Raw genomic sequence first — 14,185 nt, forward strand, 5'->3', positions numbered from 1 at the left:
ATCATTGAGAGATAATCGAAGTTCTTAGCAATCATTGAAAGATCTTTGAAAGTTGTTGAAAATCATTGAAGGTTTTGGAAATCATTGAAAGATCTTGGACGGCCACATTAGAAGATTTTGGTGATTATTGGAAGATTCTTAAATCCCTGAGTAACCAGTTGTTGTCTTGATGTGCACCCTGGTGACATACAAGAATTTTTAGTGTCAGACCTGGACTGCCAACCAACCTGTACAGACTACGTGTCAAATGCGAATTTCCCTCAATAAACGTTATCAATGAATATTCAAAACTGCCGTTGCTGTGTTTTTTTACAAGGGACTCAATTTACTGGTCTATATATTGTGCAAAGTTCATTTTGTTAAACACAACTTTGCAAAATAGACCGCATTTCAGTTTGGTAAATAGATTTTCATGGATTGGTGTCCATTCACATATAAGGTCCACGTTAACACAGAATAAACACGCTTGTGTTTCAATTTTTTCTAAGATATCTTGGCTTTAAAGAACTTTTACCTTAAAAAAACTTTTGATTTAAAAGGGTGTATCTCATAGCTACTGTCATAACATCAGAAACCTCAACCTAGTAGTACACTAATGCGGGCTTCGTAGGCGATATTTTGGTGTATGTTAAACCAACTAGCACAGTAGCAGGGAGAGACTAACAATCGGCGTTGGGCCATCAAATTGAAGGATCGTGGATTTGACGTCGCTGACGTCTGTCTACGTCATGGGAGGCCAACGGGGTCATACAGACTGTTCACTAAATAACTTAAACAGCGTAACAGAACTGTTCATTTGAACAGAATCACTCTGACGTTGATACAGGGATTGGCTTGTAGTTAGGGTTGTTGACTTACGAGTTCTTAGAGAGGATGAAGGACTCGGGAGCTATAATAGGTTTGGTAACCAGGCTAACGAGTTCTTATATTTATAGCATGTCCCGATGTTGTGTTCTCGGAAACTTTACACCTATTTTTCCTTCACACGACTCGGGTAAAAATGAGCCTCTAGCTATCTACAGAGAAGTTAGCATTGAAACTTTCAGGTTGTGAGGTCCCGAGTTTCCTGGTACCCTGACGTGGAGTGATGGATGGCGCCGTTACGGCAGCCTCATGCCGGGCCACCTATGGCACTTTACCGGCGTCTTGCATCGACGGGAGGTCGCCAAATTTAAACCTCGCCAGAGAGTCAAGCGAATTTGTCGCCCCAAAATGTAACCCTATCAAATTGACTGGGGCCCGTTAACTGCCGAATATGGTAATTAGTTGGCCGATCAATTTCTTTGCCGCTGTGTGACGGGGTAGGGGATCCTACAGAATATTTCACTTCAAAACCATTCTATTAATTCACATGAACAGACCGTTTGAACACAATTCTTCATACTAAGCGAAAATTGACAACTGTGGTTGATACAAAGCGCGCTGCGAAAATGGCTGTGGTACACGGAGGAAGTCAGCTGTGGGAGCATCAGGTTAGAGGACCCGAATTTCAATGGGTTTCAGGACTTCAGAATAGTCTTCACTATACTATACACAACACTGGTTGAAAAGTACAGTGTAGTAAAATTTAGCCAAGTAGGGAACTCGGGCTCGTTCTCCTGGCCAATTATTTACTCCACTTATACCCGATTTATTTTACTATCCAAAACCCCTTAGCAAGGCCCGGTGGAGACTGCATCCGGCACAGGTACTTCTGCCGTACCTAACAATGATGAATATCAATGTTACTCTTTTTTAGCTTGCGTATCCACCGGAAACTTGTACCTGCGCATCTGATAACACTACAGACGACCCTGATACAAATGCATGTCTGGAGATCAGCTATGGCCTACACCGGACTGACTGGTAGAATGTCTTGGCGTACTTTATAGACAGATTCATCGCAACTTACCCTTCAGGGAAAATGTCACACTTTTATCAAAGGAAAGTTGACAAAGAAGTTGCTACAAAGGCGCGTGGTGATCGCAATGCAGATCGTTGTGTGCCGTGACAGACATACCAAGAGAGCACTTGCAAGTCATATCTAAGGGAGCACAGGTTAAAGGTCTTGGATCTCAATTGGAAAATATTCTAGATTTCCCTGCAGGTATTCATTAAGTCATGCAGTGCACCTTGCCTGGTTAAATGAAATGAATACTTAGTCTAGTAGGTTAACAGAATAGCTTCTTGTGAACTGGACTGCAGCCTGGGTACCAAACTTTTAGTCGACCGTTTTATACACAGGAACCTATCTCCTGCTGGTTTCCCTTTATTCACTGACTTCCTATAGTCTTCTATTGCGCGCCGACCCAAACCTTGTGAGCGAAGAAACCTCTTAACAGTCTGCAAAAAGCTCACCCAAGCGTGCGGTAATTGGGGCCTGGTTTGGCGGCCCGAAACGCTACCAGCCCCGAAGAGATAGCACTGAGCTCACGGGGGTCTGGCTACCAGGCTAACCTGACTGCGACACACTCCCGAAATGATAGATACGACTTTGATTCGCCGTGGCTTCGGGGAACTCTGAACCCGTCTGATGACACAGTGGCCGCCGCTGATGTTCCCGGAGGTCCCGGCAGGTGATAGAGGTTCTACCGGTCGAGACGTAAAACGTGACCTGGAGACGGTAACGATTGTTTTCTGCTAACCCCGCCGTGTCTTTCATCCGCGAATGATCTCATCAGGTTGGTGAATGATTGAACAGCAAAGTTCTTTATCCGCAACCACTTGAAACGTCGGCTCTCGTCAGACAAGTGGTCGTGAATAAAGAACTTTAATATCCCTGCAGAGTCTACAGGCTTAATGAGATAATAACCGTTAACCACTACTAGAGACAGATCATCGGATGTGAGGAAAGTTGATAAACGGGAAAGCCCTATATCGTCCATTCTATTAAAAGCTGGGAAACTGCGATAACAGAGTGGACAGGGTTAATAACCTTGTACTAGGCGGTGAAGGTCGTCTGGTGCATGACTTTCAGCTTTGTCCCCTGGCCCGTATGTTCCGGGTATACCGGTAACACGCGTTGTTACAGACCGATGTACGAGTCAGCGAGTCGTGAGAACATAACGAGACAGACTTTAGTCTCGCCTGTCTGACATGTAGTAAACATGTAAAAATTGGTGATCGGTTTGATACGGCTTCGATGCGGATCAAACCGAATAAATTCGGCTCGATCCGGACAATTTTATCCTAGTGGAAACGGCGCCGTAGTAAACATTCCCTGACAGCTTCCGCTGCGGCTGCGCTCCACAACTGTCCTAGCAGATGTAGCTATAGGGACTAGAAAAGTGTTTTCACACATAGCTAAATATGGCCTCCCTAACACCCCTCCATCATGGTTGGGATTTGGTCGGCAGCCGGGTCGGCTCTGGTGTTTGGCGAGGTCGGCTACTGGTTCTTTTCAAATGTTTAAAACATTCGGGTCTGGACGGGAGGTTCGGTCATGTCTGGCCAGTGTTTGGGACTACATCAGCAGTGGTCAGGCGTGTTTGGGGGTCAAATTTGCCTCAGATTTAACTCAAATTTGGTTAGATTCGTAAAGAAAGGTAGGCGTGTTCAGACTTCTCCCGATCTCAGGGTTTTGGGGGGAAGTTCCAGGATTTATGACAGTGGCTTTTGGGGGAAATATCATCGCCTATACCTCATTAAGAAGCGTTAGACACATATCTGTATTCACCACTTTAACTCTTTCATGTTACTTAATTGTATCTGCCATTAGTTCTCAGGTATGGGTTTGATGTAAAGGTAGCATTAACTTTTCCCTTTTCAGCTTACATTTTAGCAAACCCTCTAGGCGAAAAATCTTCAGTCCAAAATCCCCTTTTCCATAGTTCCCATCCCTCTTAAAAGTCCTCCTTGATCCTTACCCATGTGAAAAGATTTGCAGCGACGCTCTCACATCGATGTACAAGTCGCTGTGAGCGATAACTGAGCTCTTGGTAATCTACAGATAATGCACATGTCGCGATTTATGTTACTTGTATCTGAGTTCTTGGGTATGAGGTTGTTGTTGACGGTGTTAAAATATGCAGTATTTAACAGTTTGGCATAGTCTGTGACAACATCATGTATGAAAACTAATGTATGACATTATTCTAAGCTTGTCCTAAAAGACAGCTTGCTGTATCGTTGCGGAAATTACAAGAGCAATATTCATGTTGCACTGGTATGTATACAGATGAGGAATGGAAGTATGTTTGAGTAAATACATTATCAACTTGGGAAAAAAGATCTGTATCTGTATATATAGTCGGTATAGCCGCCCTTCGGTGTAACACACCAGTTAAGACATAATTACAAATTTCGTACGAAAAGTGGCGACAATACTGAAAGCTGTATTCGTGACTCCGCGTTACTTTAAGTTTGTTATATAACTTCATATTGCATACTCATCTTGCATAACTCATGCCCGAAGGTTAACTGTAAGGGAACACACATAGATATGATAACGGAAATAACATGCAAACTAGTCTAGTCTATACACATATCTGGTGGTGCTGCCTACATAACTGTGACTTAGACCTGTTCTTTTGCGGCAGTGAATGATAAATGAATAGTCCTACGTTTTAATGAATTTTGAGCTCTAGGGAGAGTTTGGGGGAGATTGGGTAACTGTTTCAAAATGTCTATCTTTTCAGCCTCAGACTATATATGATGTAAGCATCTGCAAATGAAATATATTTCCTTTCCACTGCATCCATTTTACATGACTGGCACAATCTCCCCCATTCTTCATGTCAGCGTACGTACGTACCTGCTGACAGACACATCTACAGGCGGGCGTGTCGTTAAAAAGAGATAGTGATAAATTTGCGAGTGTCGCTGCGAAAATGTGACCATCCTGGCAGGCCGTCATTTATCATGACCCAGCTGGCGTCCCGGTAGTTTCGTTGCGCAAATCACATGTCGCCAAATGTCGCAGTAGTTACCGGAAGGCCTGGAGTTACTTCTTAACGCCTTCTTAAAGGTCAGCTCAGCAGTTTCCCTTTAACCGAGCGACAACAACGGAAGTGACAGCAACAGAAAAGTACTTCACGGATTTAGATGCACAGAACGTCTTTAAATGCTGTGCGTTATTCTCAACCAAAGCATCCCAACCCTTTTGATTTGACATATAAGTTCGCAGAAAACTTGTAATTCGGCAAGGCTATCTAAAGATGCCGCGAAGGAATTCCGGAAACGTCTCAGACAATCACCCAATCTTTGCCAGGTACATGTAACTTTTATAAATTAGTAAACTAAAAAAAAACTTTAGCCAGAACTTGTTTACGACTAATGTCTACCTTCACTTTATCCTTCTGTATCTGTATCAGTATAGCCGGTATAACCGCCTTTTGGCGTAATACACCAACATCTGATATTTGAAGGCATGACTGTTTCTTGTTCTTTTCTGGGCTGGTACGCTGCCCTTGTACGTTATCCTTGCCGGTTCGGTCAACACCGACTGATTTCGAAGATTGTCCTAGTACTGTATTTTGTCACATCTGCATATGGCCAGGTTTCCTAGTGTCCCCCGTGCGTGTCCTGTCATGGCGCCATGATGAAGGCTCGAGCTCTATCAGGACTTTGCGCCGATGTAGAAGGTTACGAAGCTTAAGCTTGGATTCATCGCGATGCCAGTCACGAGCAGTGCGTCACCACAGAGATGTGTAAGTCATAAAGGTGTAGGGGGACTTTGTGCAGATTATGACGGACAGGGAGCATCCCGTGCCCGGCTAGGCCCATCCACATGCCGGTCACACCACGTGCGTCATCACAGCTCTCCTCACTATTCCATCAGCATAGCGTCCCTCAAACTTAACTTCATTTCCCGACCAATTTCCCTGATCCCCTACGCGAAAAGAGATGAGGCCTGTCATCCGCCTGGCTCGGCGAGAATGAATTGCCGTATTTATGGAACGTGAAACGCCATCGATCTGTCTATTTCACCGGAGAACAAACAGTCGGTACAAAGAACGGCACACGCGAGCTACGGTATGCCCAAATATGGTCTCTCCGCATGGCCCAGAATTATGACCAATTATCCGTTTACAATTGGCATTAGTAGGTTATTTTTGGAGATGTTTAAGTATAATATGTTTGTCTTAATGTCAGTGATTTAAACCTCCTGTAATTAACTCGCCGTCTGTAATGTACCCAGGCTAGCTCGGCAGTCGGGATTGTACAAAATACAAATTACAAGATACCGAACCGAAATTTAACATCAGATATGATATATTGATAGATGATATATAATACAATTCGAGACTGAGCCTGGCAGTCTTGCCCCTCAACCTAATTAGGTCGTGATTTACGTCAGAAACACACGAAACGTGTCAATGCAGGGCTTCGTTACTGCGAGATCTGCTCAAGGTAAATCCCAGGTAAATCGCGATCGGGATTCGACGGAGAGCTTGTGTCATAAAAAAGTTTTGTCTACGCAGGGGACACAGCCTGTAAAGGGGTTGATACTACAACCTTCTTCGGAGTCTTTTATTTTGTCCTTCGCGCGTTTATTACTTTTAATTCTTTTAATACTTTTTTTTTACCCAACCCAAGACGGCCAAGAGTGAAAAAAAATTCTGGTGAAAAAAGAAACCCTGATAAATAAAAAGTCTAAAAACACGCCAAAAATAACCCAAACATCTGCTTGGAGAGTATCAAAAGGCGAGATGTTTTAGGCTTTTTATTTATCAGGATTTCTTTTAACGGATAAATGGATGAGGAAGCTAAAAAAAGTGGCACTGATGACATCATTATGACGTCTTCCGCGATGTATTAGCTGCAATAGTGAGGACATCAGAAACGTGCACTACGTACAACAGCTATATTGAGAACACTTGATGTTGTTTGTCAACTGTGCGGTAATATGTACATAAAGCCCCGTTACCGCTCTGCAGGATATTAGCATCATTACCACATCTTCCGCGATGCATGGACTGTTACCTGAGTAGCGTCAGATCCAGGAGCTATAAAAGGGGCCCTTTATGTTACAAATAGGTAAGTAATTAATGTATAGAAAGCCTCCCTTTACTGCTCGCTCTTTAGGAAGAGCTTTAGAAAAAATATTGTCAGTCTCCACTCAAATAGGTCCGTTTGATGTTTGGATTATGGGCAAGTATCTTTGAAACCAAACAGACTGAGAATACAGGTCATCCAGAAATATTCATCAATTGAATACATACGAGCTCTATATTCGTAATTTCGAGGTAAGTTACAGTCCACGTTTGACTTCCTTCCTTAGCACGGGAGAATATGTACCTTTTAAATATGTAACTTACGGATAAAGTTATTACTAGAACTTCTCTGAATGCATAAGCAATGTGGATTTGTCTGTGTTGTAGAGAAGTGCACTTAGACGGATGTATCGATTGCAAACACTTCAGTTGACCTATATGAGATGAAGCCATGCATTCAAATAAGATTCCCATAGACAACATGCATGTAATTTAATTTACACACTCCCAGGTTCCAAGCAAGAAGCAAATCCTGCAATTCCTGTACTGTTTACTGTCATGGCACACGGCGTCTTCCGCCACTTACGTCTCCCGCCATTAGGCCACACTGATTTAATTTCATGGATGACATCCGCGCGGGCATTGATGCATTGATTTTTGCCTGTTCTAACAAAATCACTTCCTCCGATCGAGACTCTGACCTGGATGGCATCCAGGCTACCAAAGCTCCTCAAGAACTCAGTACGTATACAGTGCCGACTCATAAATGCCGCAAAAGCCCAGCATGTGGCGGCTTGTCGTAATTTTTAGTAACTTAAAAGTCGCTATGTAACACCGCAAATTCACAACACTAGTTTTGTATTCCTGTACTGGTTTAGCACTGCAGCATCTTTTTGGCTGGAATTTCTTTTTTATTCGTACTAGTTTGGGGGTCTTCAGAGGATGCCATCCATAAAATTAAGTCAGTGTGGCCTAATACACAACATTGGCGTGCAGGACCGACGGCCATATTTGGCTATATTCTTCGAAAACACCCAGGCGAAGTTAGCATTAGATCTGGTGGTTTGTATGTGTGTAGGTGGAGTAGTAGATTTCCCTTGGTGCCCTATTACCGCACTGAAAACCAAAACAACGGGGCGAATTAAACTGATCATGATAACAGCCTATGGAATCGTACTAACCTGGGCTTCGTTAAGACTTCATTCACGTCACGAGCCAATAAGCACCTGACCCTGTACATACCATTTTCATCATCTTTTTATTTTTTAGAATCTTTTACTCCTGAGAAACACACTTTATATTCTGGCCCTGAAAGCGATACAACTACTATTTCGTCAGAGATGGCAGACTTCACCCCTTACTCATGCTACAAGTCCTAATGTAAGTACCGTAAGTTCCATGCTCATTTCATCACGGTCCAATTTTTATGGATAACTTTATTGCATAAGTACATATTAAGTAGTAGTGATTGGGCGTGGTTGGCATGTTGGAATAAAAAAATACTTAGCTTGCTAAACTAGCAGGGAAGAAGTATAGAATTTAGGTCTGAGCCCCCTACTCAAACCGTCTTAATCGTACCCTGTTCGTGAATGAACTTACGTGACCCCGATGGCTATCTAGACTAAGTAGACTAAGTACTTCAATCAGAGCAGGCAATCCTTATTAAACCCAGCGTGCATGACGAATTCGAAGGAGTCGTCTTCGGCTGATATGTCGCTACCTGGATGATTGTCTCTTTGAAGTATGGCTAACACCGCGTAAAAGGCACGGGCTATCTAGACTAAAACCATGCCAACGTGCATGACAAAGGTGGCGTCTTCATGTGATATGTCGCTACCTGGATGACTGTCTCTTTGAAGTATGGCTAACACCGCGTAAGGCACTGTTGGCCATCTCGTTTACAGCAATCCTTACTAAGCCCGAGGTGCATTAGGAGAGAGACATGCCTGTCATGTGTGTGATACAAGTAAGTCATTCCCTATTAGATACTGGCTCCTACGCCAGTAGCCTGTACTGCATGTCTATGTCGTCAGTACAGCAAAACCCTGTGACATCTAGCTCGCAGTGGTAAAATCCACAGAACGCTAGCGCTGGTCATCAACAACCCCAATAGCCTGGTGTCGAGTCTACCTCGGTTTGTACGGGCTCTCTTCGGGCCTGTAGTAGTTCCCTACCGCCCAGCTCAACTAGGCTCCCTGGTAGGGTTTTTTCACTACGGGAGTTGATTAGCGCACCCGCGGTAGTGCGTGTGGACAAAAGGCGACAACCCAAAGGACACAGTTCGAAGTAATGTTCTCATTTCATAGAATCCCTTGCCAAAATAACGTTATATGCTTGCTATGTCAATCGATTGATTGACCGTGCTCCTTTGAGTATCTACAAATTGAATTGCCCTCTTTTAAATTGAATTGCTGTATGTTGTCGTGTTGAAGATAAAGGTGAAGTTTTCTATATACATCTATTCCACCCACGTCGACGCGTATCGGATACGGATATAGTAGTCCTCCTAACACCGGTACTGACAACGTTTCGCCACCAATTTGCAAGGAGCAGTATATGATTTTATGGTCCATGTGCCGTAGATAAAGCTGTAAATACTTCAGCGGATCCAGGTAAAAATGCTACTGAACTCCGCACTGATCCATGCCTGAATCCCCGCGGCACGTTTTTATAAGGTCTTTAAGAGCTGCCCGTAACTCAGGCAAACTTAACGACCTCCTGCCTTTTCACATTTATCACGTAGCGGCACCAAGAGCGCTTTTAGAGGTCAGTACAGATCTGAAACATTCATGAAAGCAACAAACTTTAGTCGAAAGAAAGTTTATCTGTGTCGGCAAGTGACACGACGAGGGTTTAAGACGCTCGCACTTTATCTGTATGCAAAAGTTAAGTGCTTACGAGCTAACAAGCTTTCGGTCCAGAAAGGATTTGGATCATTTGAAAATGAGAAGGATCATGTTCTGAGCAAAAGCTTTTAAGCTTTTAAAATAATTAATTGTTCTTAAGCCGGATTAGTACGGATACTGCAAAAAGACAAGGTACATGTAACCTGTATCGATAAAAATAAGAAACGTTGATGACAAAAATTATAATGAAATCTGAAGCAAACGTTTGTAACGTTAACATCGTGTACATGCAGAAAAGACTATGTTGGCACCAAAATAACTCATTAAGAGTCATAGTTAGCAGAGAAAAGAAGAACACATATGTTGTGACTATAATTTATAAAATTGCAAATAAGCTTGAAGACCTCATCAACACTAACTAGTGTTACTTCGGCGCAGAGATGTCTTATATTCTTGTCATATCAATCATTCATCAACATTTCAAGAAAGTTATTCTTCCCTAACATGAGTGCACAGTAGAACTTTTATCAAATAGAGAGGAGGATCTTTTGGATTTTTTTTTTCAGTCGATGGTTAGAGTAAGAATTGTATTACACTGATATGAAGGACATGTTTCTCGATGTAAGATAACAAGTGCATACCTGCGAAGTTGATGCGTTAGCCCCAAAAGGCGGTTTTACCATTAGAACAATACAGATCGTGATATGGTTAAAGGCTAAGCCTGCATGCTTTCTATCAAACTGTATATTTCAGATGAAAGAATCACGAGTTCGTGCCGTTAGTCTAATCCGAGATAACGCATACAATCTTCCAGAGCGTATCCTGCCCAGGTGGCCACTTTTGGAGCAATAAAGTTATCTCTGTGCGGACGTCGAGCACGGTGTGTCTCTGTGAGCGCGTCAGCATTACGGCCGTGCCCTGCATGTTAACTACCGGCACACCGGCTCCAATCCGCGCTGTCAGCCAGCCTATTGGCTCATGGCGCGGCACCGGGCGTGGTCTCGTGAGACGCGGCTGGAAGTAACAAGCCGCCGAGTTTTGTAGACGTTCGTTAGACCCGTTTCTTACCGACATAACCTTTTTGCTGGTGCTGGGCTGGACAAGAAGGTCTCAGCAAGCCAGCTGTATTTCTGTTTCCTTGTCAGTAGCCGCTGAAGAGGGAAGGTGTCGGCATCCTCGGTAGCTGTTCTAGAAGCGAAGATGGAGACGAACGGTAGCTCACCTGACAACTTCACCTGGCTGAACGACACCGACGGGCCGCTGCAGCTGGAAGCGGTCGAGTTCTCGGAGTCGTTCCGCGTGGGCCTGTCGATCGTCCTCGGCACGGTGTTCGCGGTCGGGGTGACGGGCAACCTGGTAACGATCCTGTGGATCGCGCTCCGCGGACAGCCTAACAACACCATGCGGACCTACGTGCTGAGCCTGTCCGCCGCAGACCTCGCCTACCTCCTCGGCGGGCCTTTCTATCTCAGCTCCTTCCTGATGCAGCCCAAGTGGGTGAGTCAAGTCTAGGTCCCGTCAGCACTCACAAAATCACTTTTCATTCTTTCGGTTGACATCTACTTGTGCGTGGGCACTGCGAATCTGAGAAATTGTGATGGAGATAAATAAACCACCACTACCAGTGCCCAAGAGCTATCTAAGATTGAGCATGGAGCTTTGTTATGGCGTCTGATATATGAGCTAGCAATCGCTCACCTGCCGTTGATGGCTGGACCACCAAGCAAGAATAGTAAAGACCACACAGTAGTTGAGATTAAGGGTACACTAAACTATACACTTGGCTTTGATGGACGCCATCTCTGCTAGGCACCCGTCGTTCCTTTCGAAAAGCCGAAACTCTCTTATCAAAAGGACGACAAAGGTTCAGGAGTATCCTGACCCGGATTCAAACCCTAAACTTGTAGTCCGGAACCGGCGAAGTATCTAAATACCGTGGCATTCACGGTCTCTACTTTCCAACTTTTATTTGATTCAGGAGATTGTAAATGTCTAGCTAACAGTGTAGCGGAATAAAGAACCGTGATAGCTTGGCAGATTGATTGATAGACTGGTTTATGTATTTAACCTATACAGTGTGCAAATAGGGAAGTGTATTAAAGAATGTTTAAATCTTAGTGACAGCATGTTAAAAACAGTTATACATGTACATCTAATGTTGCCATAGCTGACATATATTCTGTACGTACGTATACGCCACATACATATACTTTGTAAGTAGGATGACTTTATCCTAAATACATGTATTTAGCTTTGTTCAATCTTAGTTATACATTGTGTTGTAGACCATACTTTTGTCGAGTCAGTAAAGAATCTGTATGTCCATGTGTGTTGTCAGATTTACGGAGAGTTTGGTTGCCGGGTGATCGTGAGTCTGGACATCCTGACCCTGCTGGCCAGCATCCTGACCCTGACCGTGACCAGTGTGGACCGGTTCCTGGCCGTGGTCTACCCCATCAAGACCCTGGGCTGCCGGTCGGTGAACAGTGCCAGGTGGGCTGATTTCATACATACTTACCTACAGAGTTGGGTTCATGTCGACCTGCTTGTGTCTTGCCTTCCAAAGGTTGAGCAGAAACATTACCATACAACCTCAGCACAGCAAGAATGCATTATGAAACGTTTCAAATCTTTGCAGTTCTTAAAAGCTATACCTTTACTGTCCAAACAAAAGCCTATACATCTGAGTATAACTTGTATTCTTACGCAGAATTACAGGAATCGCATTTCCTGTGTATATTTTTTCTTGGGGGCCAGATGATGGTTTTGCTTGTCGTAAGATGGTTTGCCATGTCCTTATATTAGCTAACTGTTTCTGATTCTTCTGATATGGGTTCACCCGGCCAGCCCGTGAATATATTTCGTACCGAACAAAGGTTAACATTACTGGAATAGAAATGCAATACCGGCTTTTTATTATCCAAAAGTCACCGTTTGGGGATAGTGTTGAGTCTGTGTTGACTGTATTACCCTACAGAATTGAACTGTTGTCATCATGTACGGTGAGAGTTCTTAAGCAGGATGTTATGACCGGGTCCTCTTCCGACAAGCCTTCCGGATGGCTTTACATACCAGTAGACCTCGGGGACCTATGTGTCACGTAGGTCATGTTCCAAAAATTCTGCTATGTTTTGTCTCTTCTGTGCGCACTTGAAAATCAAGAACTTCTTCTAGGGGGTACCCAGATGTTTTGAAGATTTAAACAAATAAATAAAATGAGACACGTTAGAATGTTTAGCGTGGGTGACTCCTTCCTAAGTGGATTTTCAGATCCGCGCTGAGAACGTGAAAAAGGCAGTGTTAGTGTTAGTGTTAGTGTTGAAACCCACGGCGTCACGGTTTGTATGTTAGATTGATATCCATTAACTCCTGCAGCGATTGATGTAATCTCTTTAATGGCAGTGCAGATGACCAAATCAATAACAGATTCTTCTGTCTGTATCTGTATCTGTATAGCCGGTATAACCGCCCTTTGGCGTAACACACCAGCTTCGCAGGCACGCGGCGCGGCGGCAGCTGTAAATTCCACCGAACGACTTGTTACACCTTTGAACAACTAGCTCTAAAATATCTAATGATAATGCCCCTACTGTACTTGGTGACAGCGAGTTCCACTCTGCGATAGTTCTAGGAAAGAATGAGTTTTGGAACACCTCAATACTAGGTTAAGACTGGTACTTGAAGGCATGGCTGTTTCTTGTTCTAAATCTTTTCTGGACTGGTATTGTTCTTCATTGTTTACCTGGAGTTGTGATTTGATATCCGCCTTCAGTCCACGACGCATCATCATTTATCACAACAGGCTCCTGTTGCAGCTTCTCCATTATGTCGGTATTTGCGCTGTGATATATATAACATGTTTGCAGACGGTGCTTGAAATGCTCGCTTGAAATCACGAACTGTTTGCTCTGCTGAAAATATCAGAAGAGTCCACCAGATGTTTTTATTTCAACTTGTTTAATCACCGGGACCGCATCATTCAGATCTGTTACATATTGTCATATGATGTTATGTTATGTTATGTTATGTTATATGTAAAAATGTTAATTGCAATCGTGCTTGAGAGGGCACATACATATATTTCTAGTATTGCACATTCAACTTTGATAACAAAACAATGGACATTATATAGTGTCCTTGATGGTATGGAGTGAAATGAGATAACTACTAACTTGTTATCTGATTGCAGACAGTCTCCACAGCATTCTTTGTGATGAACGAGCCATTAGTTCTGACATAAATTTCAAGATTTTGTTGATGCAATTAACCTTACATCTTTTAATGAAAGCTTAAATACATCTTTTAATGAAAGGTTATTTCTGACATAAATTTCAAGATTGTGTTGATGCAATTAACCTTTCATTAGAGATGTATGGTTAATTGCGTAAATAATAATCCGCGTAAATCAAATACCAGTCTTCTTTC

At 43.3% G+C, this 14,185-nt stretch overlaps 1 protein-coding gene across 1 annotated transcript in view; it reads left to right on the plus strand.

The window, feature by feature from the left end:
- Positions 1 to 10,917: 10,917 nt before the first annotated feature.
- The window catches only part of LOC109483691 (delta-type opioid receptor-like), a 17,456-nt gene continuing 14,188 nt past the window's right edge, over positions 10,918 to 14,185 (plus strand). Inside the window, exons 1-2 of the mRNA XM_019786733.1 lie at positions 10,918 to 11,257; positions 12,099 to 12,253. Coding sequence (XP_019642292.1) covers positions 10,961 to 11,257; positions 12,099 to 12,253 — 452 coding nt within the window. The 5' untranslated portion in view covers positions 10,918 to 10,960. The remainder of the gene's footprint in view (positions 11,258 to 12,098; positions 12,254 to 14,185) is intronic.

The sequence above is a fragment of the Branchiostoma belcheri genome, unplaced genomic scaffold (assembly GCF_001625305.1).
Source record: "Branchiostoma belcheri isolate BF01 breed outbred unplaced genomic scaffold, Haploidv18h27 scaffold11, whole genome shotgun sequence".
NCBI lineage: Eukaryota > Metazoa > Chordata > Leptocardii > Amphioxiformes > Branchiostomatidae > Branchiostoma > Branchiostoma belcheri.